Source organism: Poecilia latipinna, unplaced genomic scaffold (genome assembly GCF_001443285.1).
Source record: "Poecilia latipinna isolate Pla-1442-1.1 unplaced genomic scaffold, P_latipinna-1.0 Scaffold2486, whole genome shotgun sequence".
NCBI classification, from domain to species: domain Eukaryota; kingdom Metazoa; phylum Chordata; class Actinopteri; order Cyprinodontiformes; family Poeciliidae; genus Poecilia; species Poecilia latipinna.
In genome coordinates, this window is record NW_015115102.1 from 22,758 (window position 1) to 39,960 (window position 17,203).

The 17,203-nt window shown below is 38.3% G+C and overlaps 3 protein-coding genes across 5 annotated transcripts in view; 1 reads left to right on the forward strand and 2 right to left on the reverse strand.

Annotated features, from left to right (window-relative positions):
- The window catches only part of drap1 (DR1-associated protein 1 (negative cofactor 2 alpha)), a 13,007-nt gene extending 11,338 nt beyond the window's left edge, over positions 1-1,669 (reverse strand). The window contains exons 1-2 of the mRNA XM_015019826.1: positions 1,449-1,669; positions 904-976 (exon numbers count right to left, since the gene is read on the reverse strand). Of these exons, the coding sequence (XP_014875312.1) occupies positions 904-976; positions 1,449-1,490 (115 nt within the window). The 5' untranslated portion in view covers positions 1,491-1,669. The remainder of the gene's footprint in view (positions 1-903; positions 977-1,448) is intronic.
- Positions 1,670-2,602: 933 nt separating this feature from the next.
- On the forward strand, positions 2,603-4,381 carry cunh11orf68 (chromosome unknown C11orf68 homolog). Of its 2 annotated transcripts, none has more exons than XM_015019829.1 (2): positions 2,603-2,772; positions 3,157-4,381. In XM_015019829.1, the coding sequence occupies exon 2, from the start codon at positions 3,196-3,198 to the stop codon at positions 3,934-3,936; it is 741 nt and encodes a 246-aa protein (XP_014875315.1). In that variant the 5' UTR covers positions 2,603-2,772; positions 3,157-3,195; the 3' UTR covers positions 3,937-4,381. The 2 variants fall into 2 exon arrangements, with proteins under 2 accessions (XP_014875315.1, XP_014875314.1); XM_015019828.1 differs by lacking the exon at positions 2,603-2,772 and adding an exon at positions 2,779-2,963.
- Positions 4,382-5,091: 710 nt separating this feature from the next.
- rela (v-rel avian reticuloendotheliosis viral oncogene homolog A) overlaps positions 5,092-17,203 on the reverse strand; it is a 19,267-nt gene continuing 7,155 nt past the window's right edge. The window contains exons 4-11 of one of the 2 annotated variants that reach the window (XM_015019824.1): positions 16,321-16,466; positions 14,012-14,103; positions 13,590-13,724; positions 11,552-11,656; positions 10,061-10,276; positions 9,876-9,956; positions 9,705-9,785; positions 5,092-7,920 (exon numbers count right to left, since the gene is read on the reverse strand). In XM_015019824.1, coding sequence (XP_014875310.1) covers positions 7,079-7,920; positions 9,705-9,785; positions 9,876-9,956; positions 10,061-10,276; positions 11,552-11,656; positions 13,590-13,724; positions 14,012-14,103; positions 16,321-16,466 — 1,698 coding nt within the window. In that variant the 3' untranslated portion in view covers positions 5,092-7,078. The remainder of the gene's footprint in view (positions 7,921-9,704; positions 9,786-9,875; positions 9,957-10,060; positions 10,277-11,551; positions 11,657-13,589; positions 13,725-14,011; positions 14,104-16,320; positions 16,467-17,203) is intronic. The other variant, XM_015019825.1, reaches the window with a different exon arrangement.

Sequence of the window (17,203 nt, forward strand, 5' to 3'; positions counted from 1 at the left end):
TAAAAATAATAAAACAAAGCAACCCATCATGCCGTTCGGAAAACTATTTTAAAAGCCGAATGTATTTTGAAGGCATAACCTTAACATAACAAGAAAGGTGAAAATAAAATGAATAAAAAGTAATTTATTCAATTTCTTTAACCGGGACTAAATTTGAAAAATATACCATTTTTTGTACCCAATTCAAAAAGCAACACAAACAAAAAAGGGTGACTTTTTTATTTCTTGATTGTAAATTAAAAAAATACAGAACAGAATTTTTTTTTTGCTTTTGGTTGTTTTGCCAAAAATGAATGTATCTGTATGCCTGGATTATCATACAGGATCTTGAAGACAGTAAACATCATGCAGACTCCAAAATAATACATTTTGTGTATGTATATAATTTGGAAAAAGTAGAAATTGTAACGCCTGGAACGTTAGCTGGAGATAGGCACCAGCACCCCTCCCGACCCCACTGAGGGACAAGGGTGTTCAGAAAATGGATGGATCAGAAAATGGAGAAATTGTAACATGAGTAAACAAACTACACTCCAATGTGCAAATATGTATAATCAAATGTGGGCAATATGTACACTTGTGGGTATACAATATATATACCCACATATATATTGTATATATATATATATACATCACAAAAGATGTGTTGTCTTTTGTCTTTTTTCTTATGTTTAACTATTATTATATGTTGTTTTGTTTTCTTCTTACTTTTTCTGACTTTTTACTTGTTCGAAATAAATAAATATGTCATCATTCAACAACACGTAATATCAGCAGAGAAACAGTTTTCTGTCAGCGTGAAAGTTGTTTACTGCCAATTAGCGTTCCTTAAAGTAGACTTAAAACGTTTGGAGGCATAATATCAAATGTCTCGCATACAAACACCTTAAGCCAGAAGGATACAGATTATAACGGGAACTGCTGCAGCCACTTTGCCTATTTCTTCATCTGTCTGCATGATCTTCTTAATCCTCGCCTGGAAGGACAGATCTGATGTTATTTCCATGCAAACACTCAGAGTGTTCAAATGAGAAAACTGTGCGGATAAATTACTACGGATTTTAAGCAGAATGTGCAGGATGTACCATGACACCTCATGCACTCACAGAAGACGTACAAATAATGACATTTCTAAAAATTCAGCCTGGGTTAGCTGTACATGCTAAAAACAACGACTCCTGGAAGCTAACTTTGGATAAAAACATGAAACATAAGTTAGTTTAGTTAGTTTAATTCAGAGAAACCTACGACTTAACCGTAAAGAAGTTTGACTACTTTAGCAAATACTTTCCGCTAGCTCTTTGGCTTTTTTTTTTTTTTTTGGCTTTCTGGGCAATAAAAGACACCCGAAGCCCCTCAAGTTTAGCTACAACAAATAGCATCTCATTTTCACTGTTAGCTAAAGTTAGCTAGTGCTGACGCCGGTAGATATAAAGCTTTCAACTCACCGGAGGGAATCTGGCGTTGTATTTCTTCTTTTTGCTGGGCATAATTAAATAAACTTTGTTGTTAAAGTAAAATAAAATACAAAAACGCTCGGGATTATAAGCCTACACCATATACAATCCTCCTCCAGTCCCGGCTAACTTGTTAGCACGTTGTTGTCAGTCGTGTCAGTTTGGTTCCGCAGGGTCTCAGCGCCGTCAGCCTCAAACAGAGTTTGTTCCGCATTTTTCTCTGAAAAAATAAATTACATTCTACATTACAATGTGGTAGCTATAAATAATAGAAATGTAATGAACCCGTTATACAGTTTGTTTTCGAAGTTGTTGTTTTTGTGCAGAAACTCCTAATAAATAAAACATGTTTATCGGTAAAAATAAAGCACTTTTTAAATTATTATTATTCTGTAATGAAGCAAAGAAAATGACCAAATATTTTAAAGGAATATTTAACGATAATTCTTTAAAGAAGAGAGAGAAAGAAAAGGGACATATATTTTGATTACAACAGAGCTGCGTCATCAAGCTGAAGTTGGTATCTGAATCGCATCCGCTTAAAGGGCTAATTTGAATAATTCTAGACTATTTCTGACCAGCTTTGACAGTCAAAACTGGTTTGTTACAACTTTAATGAATAAAGATTCACAAAAATACAACATAATTTGTGAAACTAAAAGGAGAACTGCTTCAATGCTTTTTGTTTTCAGTATTACATAGACTACATCATAGACAGATTCTAATGAAATCTTAAAAACTACAATATTTAGATCTGTCACACCGGTTTTGCATTTCTCTCAATTTTTCGCACTATTTCACAGCGTACTGCTGTCACCTCTACGTTTTGTTTGCAGTAATTTCTGTCAATTTGCATGCAACACTGTTTAACTTCATGCCTACTGAGTCTTCTACATGGCTTGCACTAAACAGAACTTCTTATGACTTTCTTCTTTTTGGATAAAGGCCAGAAAATATAGGAAATTATTATTTTTATTACAGTTCACAATGACTTGCTGCTTTTTATTGGAAACCTATTTCCACCATAAAAGAGCAAATAAAAGTTCTACAGGAAGTTTTAATTATGAGTTTTTAGACAATTACATTTTGAGGTTACTAAGAGAGAAAACGTGAAGGCTCTGTAGAACATTTCAGACCAAGTTTGATAAAGCCAAACCTTTTAAATATTGTATTAGATGCAATCAAAACTCCAGGCCTATTAAAACACAGAAATGTCCCTTTATTAAAGTTTCAAATCAGAAGCTAACTTTAACAACATCTCTGCTCCCTGGAGCAGAAAAAGAGCCACACTGGCTAACAACGTGAGCTACAACAGGTAGACTGACTACATTTATGCTCCACGTCTCATGACTTGTTAATTCCACTGACTGCGTGTGTATTTTATAACGCCTGTTGCGTTTAAAAGTTACTTGTTAGTACGTGCTGCTCCTTAAAAATTGCTCAAAAAGTAGTTTTTATGCTCGAAAGTGGCTAGCTTAGCGGGCTAGTCTCAGCAGGAAGGCAGAGGTAATGTTTATTTCTTCTCTAAGCCTTAACTGACGGGGTGTGGAGGGGTATATTGGCCAGAAAACGTTGGTTTGGACGTTGTTGCTATTTAGCAATTGTTGGGAGTGTGGAATTCTAATTAGCAGTACGGACGAGTAAAACAAACCGACTTAAACTGTAGCACTCAGCAACTGCGTCTGCTCTCCCCACTCAGGTTTCGTTCATCAGTCTCGAGCGCACACTTGACAGCATCATGGAGGAGGAAGCCCCCGCGGACGGTGAGGCGGAGACCCCCCTTTCCGCAGACACCTACGCCGCCGAGGCCATGGCTGCGGACATGGACCCCTGGATCGTTTTCGACTCCAGAAATACCCCCCGGTCCGAGTTTGACGGCTGGCTGGAGAGCAACAGACCCTCCCAGGTGTACCGGTTTGGGGACGAGGACAACGGGGTCAGTCGCGTGGGGTGGATAGCCGTGCTGGGTCCCAACCACTGTCCGTCTACAGGTGACGTGACTGGTCTCCAGGAGAGCTGGGACAAACTACTGGCCAGTTCCCGGCCTGTCACCTTCCAGACTGTAAAAGAACTGGCCCTCAACCACGGCGTGCTCTCCGGAAAGTGGCTCATGCACTTGGCCTCTGGCTTCAAGCTGGACCACGCGTGGGAGTGCGTGGCTAGAGCAGCCTTGGACGGGAAAATCTCCCTGGTCAAAGTGAGTCCTTACAACCCCAAGGCGGAAGGCAAGCAGGTGATCTGCGCCTATAACCAGAACTTCACAGACGAAGGCGAAGTAGTACGGCTGGACTCCTTTATCCGGGCCACGGGCGTCAAATGCCCCCTCTCCTACAAGCCAGACGTCTACACCTACCTGGGGATCTATCGGAACAACTGCTGGAAGCTCTGCCCCACCATCTATGAGAGCAAGTTTGACCTGGAGTGTGTGCCAAGGCGCTCGCACATCATCAACAAAGTCACAAATCTGGAAGTAACATAAGGAAGATTAGTTGGGTGCCTTTTTTCCCGGACTGATTTTAAGACGAGGCCTTTGGGTGAACCTGCGCAGTAATCAAAACTGATCGAGTTTGGATCTCAAGTTCTTCCATTTCTTTTGACTGGCACATTTTCTAAGTTCTACCTGAATGGAACCTTTGAATAGGTTCCATTCAGGAATAAAGCACTTAAGGGACTGGCTGGATTGTTTGAGTTATATGCATGACTTCAGGAGGTGAATTGAGTTATGAATTTATTGATTAGAAGAAATTCTCTTTTTTTAGCTTTAAATCGTGTTAAGTACTGCATATTACACTATTTCCAAATAAAACACACATCTTAAGAACTTTTTTTCTTTACACGGTTGTGGTTTTTATTGGCAAAGAGTGTTTTGAATTGGGACAGTCATTAATTACAACAAATTGCCTCTTTATCTAATATATCCAATACCATACGTAAAAAAAAAAAAAAGGTAGAATAACTTGAAAAAAGCATGTTACTACTTATAGTTTTTACATAAGTCTTAAGCTGGTTTTTGCTGCAGGTTCTATCGGGTCTTAAAAACAACCTGAACCATGACTTCACCAGAATAAATCCTCGGTTTAGTAAGCATACTCTTAAATCGCTTATATGGTATTTACATATAGACCTTCATTTGGTTTCTTACCACATTCAAATGGTAACTTAAAGACCTTCAGTGAGCATAAAAATTAGGGATACACTATTTTTTTACATATCGATTCTGCAAGTAAAACTGGGCTGATACAATTAAAGTTTTGGCAGGGGATTGTCTAAGTGGTATTTGTTTAGTCATGTGACAATAGCTGCATTTCCATAACAAGTGTGCGCAAAACTTTGTAGATATTCCGCTAATGTAAAAAATAAAACATTTGCAATTGTGGTTTTTTATTAAATATGAAATGAAATAAAAATCACGTAAAAAAGTGTTTACTCAAGGTCATTTAAAAAAAAACAAAAAACATGCCACACTATCACTCTACTACTTCCTGTCCTCTGGTCCGGTTTCCAGTATTAACGTCCATTGTTAATCACATGACTGGTGATGCAAAAAAGTGGTTCCATTACAGTTCTGCAAAATACATTAATTTTGATACTTCATCCTCGTGCAAAACTTTTTTTTGTGTTTTTATTAAGCAAATTTTATTTCGTAATTCCAATTTGTGCAATTAATACGGTCAATGGAAACACAGCTATTTATGATGTCAGCAGTGTGGTTGTTGAAAGGGTAGGGAAACGTATATATAGTATCAATTACCAGCTATAGCAGTGATATAAATATCGGCATCGACCGCATTTTCATATCGGTGCATCCCTAATTAAAAATTGAAGTTAACTGAAAGTGGTATTGGATAAAAGCAACAATGGATTTGCATAGGCTTCCCTCTAGATTAGATTACATTCTAAGAAGTACCAGCCTGTTTATTTTATAGCACAAAAAGCAAGATCAAACACTTCTGTGAAGTAGGACTGGGCGATAAAATCAAATTTTATCAATAACATTTTTGGTTTTGAAGATTTAATTTTTAGAAAATCTTATTTTTTTCCCCCACCAATGCATTCCTTTTCTATAGTTCATAATGATGACAGCATGCCCACAGCTCATCTTGCTCAACAAGCATTTTTTACAGCTTGTATTTATTTGGACTTTGAATTCCGGTCAACTCTGATGGGAATATTAGAAACCTGGCCACTGTCTTACTAAGCATTTCCGCTCCATTGTCCCCCTTCCATTCACTTGGATTCCACCAGAAGAATTTCGACTGGGCCAATCGGCAAACAGGAGAAGTTGTGGATGACGGTGTTGTTTTTCTGAGCCATTTTAGAATTACAAATAGTTTGCCTGTAGTTTTAGCAGTGGCAAAGGAGTGGCAAACAGAGTTCATCCCTCAAGGAAGCAATTGTTTCTCGATAGCTGAGGGTCTGGTACTTATGCACAAAGTAAAGCGTAGGAGAAGGGGATGACGTTTTTTTCAAGTTAGAATATTAGGCCAGAATTTTTAAAAAATGTTTCAATTCCGAAAATAAGATAAAAAAGTATTACAAGAATACAGTCGTATCAATGTGAGAATAAAGTCAAAATAATGTATCACCAGAGTACAGTTGTAATATAAAAAGAATGCAGTAATCATTTTATGAGAACTCCGCCATTAAAAATAAAAACATTCAATGAAGAATATTGAGCATCTTTTAAAGTTATACTTTGGCATTGCTGTTTTTTTTAATCCGTTGGCTTTAAATTATCAGCAGCAGCAGGACTTTGAAATTGTTCACTTTGAAGAAAACTGCACACACTGAAAGGCTCACGTTACATCTCTAACTCTTTTTTTCTCTCTAACCCTTTTTTCCAATCATCAAAAATACTTTTTTTGTAATTTTGGTTCTGGTTTAATTATGTCATTATTCTGCTAATACTTGGTCTATTTTCTTGTAATTAAACAAGAAATTTAATTGCAAATTAAATTTTAAGCCATATCGCCCAGCCCTACTGTGAAGAAAATTATTTTTGCTACCAAAAATTATTCCATTGACAGTACAAAAAACCCCAAAAACAAACAAACAAACAAGCTACACATGTTCTATTCAGAACAACCTTACTGACGTATTCGTCAAAACGTCTTTACCAGGCATGGGCCAGCTACAGTGGTAACCTTAAACACTTAAAATGTTTGGGCTTTTTTTACTGTAAAAATGTTTCCAACAAACCGAAGTTCCAATAGGTGCTGTCCCCACCTGTTGCTGCACACTTCTGGTCAAGAAGAAATGTTGCAAAGTAAGGAGATTGGTGACAATTTTAAACATAAACAATTGAGTTAATACCACAGTATCATGGTATTTTCAATTCAAATTTAAACCACTGTGATGACCTTTGTTGACCCACGCCCAGTCTTTGCTAGTGGTAAATCATTATCCATGGTTGTTTTCAACGAGCTGAATGAAATCAAGATGCGTTCAGTCCTGTGGTTTCTCAGTTGGTAATAGTATTTCTATAAGTTTGTCCACAGAGAGAACTTTTGCTACCTTAAGCCTCTTCGACCCGTTTTCAGTCCAGGATCCTTTATTGTGTCTGCATTAATAAGCGAGTCTTTAGGGAAGGGATTTACAAATCGTCTGTGTTGGAAAAACAATTAAGTTGGGTGACCTGACACAAAGCCAGCTTGGCTCCCGCTGTTAAAAATGGAGATGAGGCGGTCTTCATCGGCAGACATCAGCACGTCGAAGTCATCCAGCACGGCGGGCTGCTGGTTGTTGTTGTTGCTGGACGCCAGGACAATCATGTCCTCGTTCCGGAGCAGGTTGGCGATGCTGTTGGGGTAATTCATGTAGGTGCTTCCTGGGTTGTTGATGTGATCTGAGAGGTTCTGGGATGCGGCGCCGTTCTGGGAAGCAGCAGCCGAGCTGGAGAGGACTCCCTGTTGGGAAGATGTCAGCATGGATGCAGCAGATCCTCCCTCGCTCATTAGGCGCGGGTTCAGAAGGTCCTCGAATTCATCCATGTTGAGGCTGTCCAGGGTGCCTGGCACCGGATGGTCGGTGAAGTTGGAGAAGTCCGGGATCTCGTCGTCCACTAGCGGGGGGTCTACCCGGAACTGGGAGTCCTGCAGAGGGAAGGTGCTGCCAGTCTGTGGGGCGGCAGCGCTTCCCTGAGGAGCCGCAGACTCCTCGGCCATGGGGGAGGAAATGTTGGGGAAGAACTCGTGAAGGTCCGGCAGGTTGATAGTGGAGTACTCGTTGTTGACAGCGGTGGAGGTGGTGGAGGAGGAAGGGGCCGACACAGAGCTCATCGTGAAGGTCTGCACCGGGTTGGTGGGGCCCAGCTTCAAGCTCTCCATGATCTTCCAGGTTTGGTTGGTAGTCGCCGTAGAGATGGACGAAGATGCCTCAACCTTAGGCTGGACTGAGAACAGCTGTCCTGGTTGATTGTATGAGAAGGGTTTCAACCCACTGGCAGAAGGGGCAGCCTCTGCTGCTGGAAGAAAAAACATCATCAGATTCCTGTCTGAAAACCAATTCAATGCAAGGACTAGTAATACTTCACAGATTAATGTCAGGTACTGGAAAATGCAGTGCTTGGCAAGGTATTCAAAGAGAAGTTTCTATAAACATCAACTTTGAGGCCTCGTTATATCCACTAATACAAACATGTCAGTGAACAGTTTTAGAAAATAATTTAAACAGTGGCTGCTGAATACTCAAAGCTGAATTTATGTTTTAAATTTATATCTTTGAATGAAATGTTTTAATATTTTTTATAATATTGCTTTTTAAAATTAGTCATCTGTACCACTATTAACCATTCCTTGTAATTTGCTGTTAATTATGTGTTTGTCTATGTGTGTGTTTTTCTTTATTTTTCCACTATCAAACGATGAGAAATAACCTTTTTGCTAAGGGCAACCTTCATTGTGCATTGTCCCTTATGAAGTAAATTCAAATTTATGAGTGGTGGGACTCAATTCATATTTTTTACTGAATTAACTGCAGGGTCTATAATTAATTCATTGCAATTAATTGCATTTTAATCAAAAACCATATTGAGAAAAGAAAGTTTTAATTCAAAAACACTTTTTGGTGGTAAATTACAGGGCCAGTATGTCTATTTATTAACGGGCTAACAAACATACAATAAAGACATTTGTTGTTTCTAATCTGTTATCTAGGTGGTCCTGACCATTCATGGAACTTCTTTAGAAATGTGGACTGTGGACTCTGACATTAGCACTGGGAACGTCTGTGCTGCTGTAGCATGTTTTAGGCTTGAATAGCTTCGCTGACAGGCTAACTCATTTTAACCCAACAGCAGTCGTTCCCAGCATGTCATCCGACCGTTTTTGAAGAAAACAAATTTATTCCCAGTGGGCTAAGAGAAGAGGCTTTGTCGTCTGTCGCTGTTTGTGGATGTCAGTTGTTCGTCACATTTACTGGTGTACCAGAAACAATATAAAGGTTCCTGCTCTAGATTTTTTTTTTATCTATGCAAAACAAAGAAAATTCCGTTAACATTTTAATGCATTAAAATCTATGTAGTTAATTAATCAGATTGAATGTGTTAAAGTCCTGGTACTAATATTTAAAAATGTATTTATGTCTGGTCCATTTTACCATATAAATGTATTTTGACCCAAGCCATTCCAGAATGACATGTTTATGGAGAAGCTCGGTTATACTAGTCCTAAATTTTGTACACTTTTGGTCATCATTTTTATGTTAAAGGTGTGGCATGTTGGGTGTGCTGTGGTGGTGCAGGGGTTAAGCACAACCCACATATGGAGACCTCAGTCCTGCTGTCACAAGTTCGATTCCCGGCCTTGGTGACCTTTCCCACATGTCCTCCCCTTCTCTCGTTACCCACTTTCCTGTCAGCTAACTAGCCAATAAAACCTTAAAAAACAAAAGGTGTGGCACGTGTGGATCAGCATTCCCTCTCAATTCGTGGAGTTACATTTTAACTTTTGGAAGATTGTTATGATGTGCAACTGTGGCAACAAGGTAATATTTTTTCCAAGTGAAAGCAGCTGATTAGTGTCTCAAAAACTCAAACGACACATGAACTATGACCCCAAATCCCAGAGGAATTAACCATATTGCCATAGACACAGATTTAAAGAGGAGCGGCAAAAGCAAAGGAGGTGCTCACCAACAACTGATGGCGTCATCCAGGATATGTTATTACGTTAACAACATTGTTTTATGTCTTCCCTGATCAAATTAATAAAACCGACTCCGAACAATAAGTGGATGAGACTAACTCACCTGCTTGGCTCATTGAAGACAGTTTAGCTGCAACTGGTCTCCGTGTGAGGTTTATGCGCTGTCTGTCTTGTGGAACGGACACTAGAATTTTACAAAAAGTGCTTGTTAGTGGAGTTTCAACGTAAGCATAATGATAATTACAAAAAGAGGGCCATCCAGGTCCTAACATACCAGTTGATAACATGGATCCCAGTTTCAAGCTCTGGAACATGTCTCCTGTACGCTTTCTCTTCTCAGTCAGCCTGTATTCATCTGTAAAGGGATCATCGAAATGGCAAATTGTTAGGTTTCATACACTTTACATTATTTTATCAATTATTTTCAAGAGCCTTTAAGTAAAAACTGAAGTCTATTACCTGGGTCAGCAGGTAGGAACTGAAAGTCCATCGGCTCACTGACTTCACGGTCAGAGGGCCGTCTGAGCTGCATCTTCACCTTAATGGGCTCGCTGAGGTTAGTGTCGCGATAGGGAGGTGTCCGGAAGACAATGGCCACCTGCCGGTGGACGTCAGCCTGAGAGAACGTGCCCTTCCCCTCCCAGGAGTCCTGGAAGAACCGCACCTCGATGTCTTCTGCAGGAGGAAAGGCAAACCAGCAAGATTTAGATATGAATAGCTGGTAAATGCTTGCATATCTACCAGCTTTGCTGCAGTCTTTGCTGCAGTAGTTGCAGTGAAAAGTGTTTTTAAACAGTACTAACTCATAAATGCACAAGACTTTTCAGATTTTGAAAACCATTTGTTCTTTTCTCTAACTTCACAACTAGGTATTATGTGTTGGTCTATACCATAAAATCCCATTAAAATGCACCAACGTTTGAACTTGTATGGTAATAAAATGTAGAAAAGTTCAAACGGGTATAAAAATGTCAGGTAGCGTACATCTATACCTGTACATAATTAAACCGATTAAACCGAACATATTTTGTTCATTCAGACACAGTATTACTGCTTTGTTGTACTCTAACCCTACAGCAACAGAGAAACAAAACCCTGCAGTTGCAAAATGACGTCATCTGAAACCAGAAGGTTTTGAAACGGAAGTTTAATGCTGCAGAAAAGTTATTTTGGGCCATAGACAGCCACGCTCAAGAAGTCATTTCATGACTGACAGGACTACAACTGAACATCTGCAACAAACTGCAGTGGCAGCTCATTTTGGGCACTTGAGATAAGTCCGATACCAAGTCACACGACCGTACGCCTTCCGCTGTAGAAACGTTATCGGTCGTTTTATTTCCTAGATCAGGCGTGTGGCCCACAAGCTCAGGACTTGTGGGCCACATCCGGCTTGGCCAACGTACTATTTTATCTGATCAGTACGTGTAATGTGACAGGCCTGCAAGCTTTTTACGACTTTTACTACCCTTTCATAAATCCTAAAGAAGGTTCTCCACTTTTTTATATGTTCTCCATTTTGTATGGAAAGGCTAAACCGTGGCTTTCTGTACTTTCTGGCCTACTTCACTTTTACATAAAGGCTTCATTTATGCGGATTGTGGCTTCTATAGGACAAAAGAAAAAAGTAAAAATGCGATAATTCACAATTCATGGTTTGGGTAGATTTTACACAAACTAAATCATCATTTGAAAACATCTCTTTGCATTTTACGCAATCTAAAAACGAATATTTTTGATTGATACGAAACATCTGTGTGTTTATCTTCAAACGAGGCAACAGACCCCGACTTCCTGTGGGTGTGAACAGTTTTCTGCCTCACCGAATTATATGGCTCAATAGCCACATCTCTGCTTACTCACGTCTGAGTTCTATTTACAGACAACGCAGTATGAAAGTGTAAGTTAAAAGCTGTAGTAATGTATTCAAATGTCAGACAGCACAAGCACCTTTTTGCACTTTATCGCAGAGGAGGAAGATTTCATCCCCTCCTCTGCAGCTGCCGGAGTTACGGTTCACTCTGCAGATTTTCAACTCGGCTGTGTTTGGGGCTCCTGAAAGAGAAAAAAAAGAAAAACTATTATCAGCAAAACAAAGATTCAGTAAAGGATTGCAACAGAAAATAACTTGCACGAAAATAGGATGTGGCTGATCTGGAGATCAATTCTTGTCAGTATCTTCAGGCTGATGAGAAAAGTCGGTAAGCAAAGAGGAACAAAGAGTGTCTGAGGCTGCAGGAAGGCACCACGATAAGTCGAATTTGTAATAAATGCCCATTTTCTCGTTAAATTACCATCACCATCAGAAAACATTAGCAATAAGCTGCTCACAATGCTGTACCTTGTCGTTTATACTGAAGCTGAGAGGAAACACTTCACCCTAAGAGAGAATTTCAAAGGTTTGCCCTAAATTCATTTGACAGACAAACTCTACCCTACCCTCACTCAGATTAAATTCCATCGGAATAAAATCTAATTTATCCACTGAAACAAAAGTAAATAAAGGCATTGAAGAGTGTCATCAATAGTCTTAAATCGATTCATTAATTTAACATCATTTATGCTGACTGAAGCTGATTGCAAGTTACTTTTAAGAACCGTTTTCTGGTACTTAAAATATATTTTTTGCCTTCTTAATTATTTAGATTGGGGGTGAAGTCGATATCCGAACACAGTTAATGTAAAGCAGTCACTGTAAAACAAGGTTTTTATATTACCAAGTTGCAGAGGTGAGTTTTTTCCGCATCAGTTTCTTTCATTATAAAGCTAATGAATCACTGACAAAAGTTGTGTGTCTGGTGAATTTTTGGTCAAAACAAAGCTTGTTCTTTATTCAGTGAAGTTACTCTCAGTGGGTAGCATAAACAGAAATTTTACTCAAGTAAGAATGGCAATACTTTATAATAAAGTTACTGAAGTAAAAAGTACAGCACAGTGAAAATACTCCTAAAAATATAATTTTTCCCAAAAAGCTACTTGAGTAAATGTAACTGGTTGACACTTTAACCAAGTGTTAGCACTTACACTAGTAATTAGCATTGTTAGCATGGCTGGTGATTTCTGGGTATATTTATTTTCTTGATGCCACCGTTTTCCACAAGGATGCCAACATTTCCAAATCCGGAATGTTTCAAAACAGAGCAACTTCCACGTGCTTTGTTCAGCCTTCCTGTTATTCGCTCAAAGTCTTGCTCTCTCTCACCAGCAGCAGTTCTACGGCTTAAATGTATAAATTTTGAGTTCCCTTCCAATTGATCAAACTGGTCCATTCCAGTGACTAGGTTCTAAATTTTTGGTTGTTGGCCAACCAAAACCCTTTAACCCGTCAACCAGTCACAGGCTGTCTCCAATACTTCTGAAGTGATTTGAATTGCGGTGTGGTAGCTACTAGCATTGCTAATCAGTCCCTCCATTTTCATGGAAATTCATGCAAAATCAACAGATTTCCAAGTTGTTTTTGTTGTTTTTTTTCTGCGCTAATGCGTAATTCTGAGTTTATTGCAATTTGGTTCAAATGACCACTAACTCCCACCTGCAGGTGGCAGTATTTCATACCTCAACTACATCGCTGCCTCAGCCAACTTGAAGTCCAGTTATAGAAGGTGATCAATATGTTGGCAAAAATTACTGTGCTTTCTCATCTTTTCTTCTTCTAAAAGTAAAATTTGGAAGGTTTAATGAATAAAAAAATATCCTTGCCAATATTTCTGAACTAGCATCACAAATTATCCCTTTATCCATTGAAATTAGGCAAGTGAGACTTAGTGAAATGATAGATGTTGAGAGTTTAGAATTAATTTACCATTATTTTAACTTTGCATACCATAGGTTTAGGCCTAAGCATTTCCCCACTTTTGCACAAAAGCAACTTTTCCATCTAAGTAAATAAGCTCTTAATAAATTTTAATTTTCCCGTTTTCTCTTTTTGTTTTGCTTTAATCAGCAAATAGTGGCACACCAGCAGTTGAGTGCAGTGTTTCCAACTCACTGTTGTCAAAGATAGGCTGTGAGACGACAGGCGGCAGAGGAAACATGTCCCCCGTGGGAAGGGTGATGGAGGCCTGGAAGCAAAGTCGCACAGAATTCAGGTCAAACTCTTCCTCCCACACCTTGGGCTCAGGAACTGCAATCAAAACAGAGAAAGGAAAAGGGTGGGGAGTGTAATCACACAGCGCGGCAGTCTGACTAAGCACTGCATCCTGTCAAGAGAAGGTGGAACACTTGGGAGAAAAAAAAAAAAACAACTGAAAAATTGGCGTCTTAACAGGGTTTGTCCCAGTAAAACGTCCTGCTAAAGGTGTTATAATTCTGATTTGCATTTCAAATTTCATCGGTATCATTGTCATCAGTCTATTTGGGTGCCAAGAAGAGAATGCAGCAACTTAAAAGTAGAAAACCATTGACACTTACTGCTGAAGGGGTTGTTGCTGGTCTGCAGTCTGCAAGTGATGGCCTCGTTGACATCCTTCTTCTTCACACACTGAATGCCCAGGTTCTGAAAACTAAAGGGCAAATACACCAAGTTTTATTTATGGGAGGCCAGAGCTCCATGTTTTGACTGATTGGGAATTGATCTGGATAATTACAGATATCGTTAACATAGTTTTTTTTTTTTTTTAATTTTCTTTTGGCTTTATTTATTTACAGTTTTACATTTTTTTTTGCAAGAATCTCCCCTTAATATTTCCCTTCTGGGGAACAACGGCGAGCAGAACAATACTTTAAGACTTTTTAGAAGGTTTGTCAGAATTATGACATTCTGTTCATTTAATTACAGTAAACATGGCTGCAAAAATCAAAAACCTAATCTACGCAACACAACTTTTCATAATGGCATTTATTTATTTTAAGGGAATTATTTTTTTTTTGCTTAAATTATAATACTTTGTATGCTGATTTGGTTTGGATTTTTTTTCAATCAATTTTTAAGCTTTTTTTTTAAATGTACTCTATATTTGCACTCCTTGGACAGCAGAGAAATCTTTATTATTTGCATTGTCTTAAATCGAACACTATATTAGGAGAAAAACAAACATTTCTGTAAAAAGCACAGAAATCCAACTGGAGTCATCATCTTTAAGGCAGGAAATTGCAATATTTCAGTTACATTGTGGCATGTTGATCTCTATGACTTAAATGTGTCGGGATTAAAAAAACAAAAACTATAAAGTCCAACTTCCTAGCCAAATATAATTTTAGTAAGCAGAATTTTATTGCATTTTTTTAATCACAATTAATTCACTATTGTTATAGAGAAAAAAAAAGGAATGACAATAACAAAATATGACTTCTCTTTTAGGTAACTGTCAGATTGGGACTCTGTGTCAGAGCCATTATTACCCCACAAACATAAATACTGCTTTTGGAAAAACATTTTCATTTGTTCTATGCTTCTTTAGGACAAAGGTCACATAAAGAAGTGTGAATTGTACCACTAACCTCTACATAGACACTGTATTTTTAGATTTATTGAACTATCAGTGGAGAAGATAGTAAAACTAACAATCTGGACAAAAGGACAGTTGAGGCGACTTTAAATATCATGAATTGGAATTTATTGTGGGAACAATAAATGAAAGTTCTTATGATAGAAAATGTATCACGATAAATAATAAATGATACACTTACCAGTGTACCCCTAATTTCCATTAATGACCGAGAGTATACATCATTTCTGATATTACGCCGTTTTCTGTTTTTCAAACATAATACTCCTTGTTCACTGCCTTATCTTTTGGGAGAAAACTGTCAATTCCAATCAGAAACAAACGTTTTAGTTGAATGAAAATTACATTTTCAAACTGCAACAAGCAGGAACTATGTCTTAGAATTGTTTGGCTCTACTTTTGTATTTTATAATTTAAACATGAATAATATTTCTTAAATTTCACATTTTTTATCTTCTGGAAGGATCCCACCCCCCCAGTATATAGTTAGATATAAAATAATTGTTTTCAGTCATTTTGGTAGGGACACAATAAGCTTAAAAAAAACAAAAGACTTCCTTCATCTTCAGGTTCCTATAATCATTTTAATTAGGCAAACTTATAAAGCCCTTGTATAAAGCTTTTTTTAATTAGATGACTAATACACCCAGTGGATTAACTCAAACCACCTGCAGTACATGCTGTTTGTTAGGATTTCATCACTCCTGTTTTAGACCACACTGACATATTTCAGTCTCACCAGGAAGACCGGTTTGGTTATGTAACACAAGGCGTTGGCGTCAAACAGTCAAACTTTAATTGACTCGCCTTTTTAAGTTTTTGATCGTAAAGAACACCTGAGAGCACGCCGCTTCCTTTTTCGACAAGACCCTTTCCAGTAAAAGACCATTTTAGTCGGGATATCAGACCCTGAAGAGGAAGTCCAACAGTTCCTAATGGGTCCAGTTAATGTTTTACTCAAGTCCACACAGAAGGTGGAGCTGGTAGCTTTACCGATGAAATTTCTGAGGTAGATAAAGGGAAGATTTGGATGAAGTGCATCTCTAACATGCAAGAAACAGAATGTAGGTCATTTTAGTCAAAGACTGAGAGCTGCAGTCACTTATCAAAACAATCTCTATCTTGTTTTTCCTGTCCTTTACTTGTCGTCAAGCTCTTTGAATTTACTTTGAAAACTATCACTTATCTGCACAGCTGCTTAAGTTGCACTGTGAGGACCAGAAACATGCAGGATTCATTCTGTAAACCGAATTTAAGGATCGACAAGCCCACCTGTGGATTCGTCTCTCCTGCAGATCGGCCTCATAGTAGCCATGTTTGCAGTCTTTCCCAACCAGTTCGTGGGGGTGGGGCTTGTGCGGGGGGTTCTTTGTCACCAGAGAGATGCGGACCCGGAGCGGGCCGCTGTAGTTGTGAATCTGTCGGACAAAACGAGATGAATTTGCTGGTTAAAAGAGAAAAAACAGAGCAGGTTTGATGGCGCAGTCATGCGATAGTAAATAAAGAACAGCCAGTCACTGTCCTTTATGTAGAAACATTAAAAAAAGTCAACTTTGATTTTGTTTTACAGAATGGGTTTCACCAACTCAGATTTAAGACCTTTTTAAAGACCTATATCACGACAGAAATATACCAAAAAAAAAAGGTTACTTTATATAAGAATGCCAAGCTTTTTTGCACAGAATGTAGGTAGCGTTGTATGGATTGGCAACACAAGTAAGCAGGTGGCAAAGACGAACATTGTCCAGCCAGCTGGCGATAACTTACACTTAAATAGACACAAAAAAGCTAGCAAGCTAGGTAGCTAAGGTATATTAGCAGATAGTTAGTGGTAGCCTCAACTGTCTCGAGTCTTAGAACATAATGAAGACGTCTGTTAGAGTCAAACTTTTGCCTGACAGAAAAGTCCCGCAGAAAAAATACATGCCATGCCACAAAATTTAAGACCTGTGTTTAATGTATTTAAGGTCGACTTTCACAATTTCCTATGGTTTTAAGACATTTTAAAGCTTTAAGTTTAGATACATGAATTTAAGATTTTTAAGAATGCATAGACACTCCATTTTATGTGATTTTAGCCAATACCTTTTTTTTTTTTTTTTTTTTTTTTTTAAATAGATTTTTTTTTTTTTTATGGGGGGAAACAAAAAAAAAT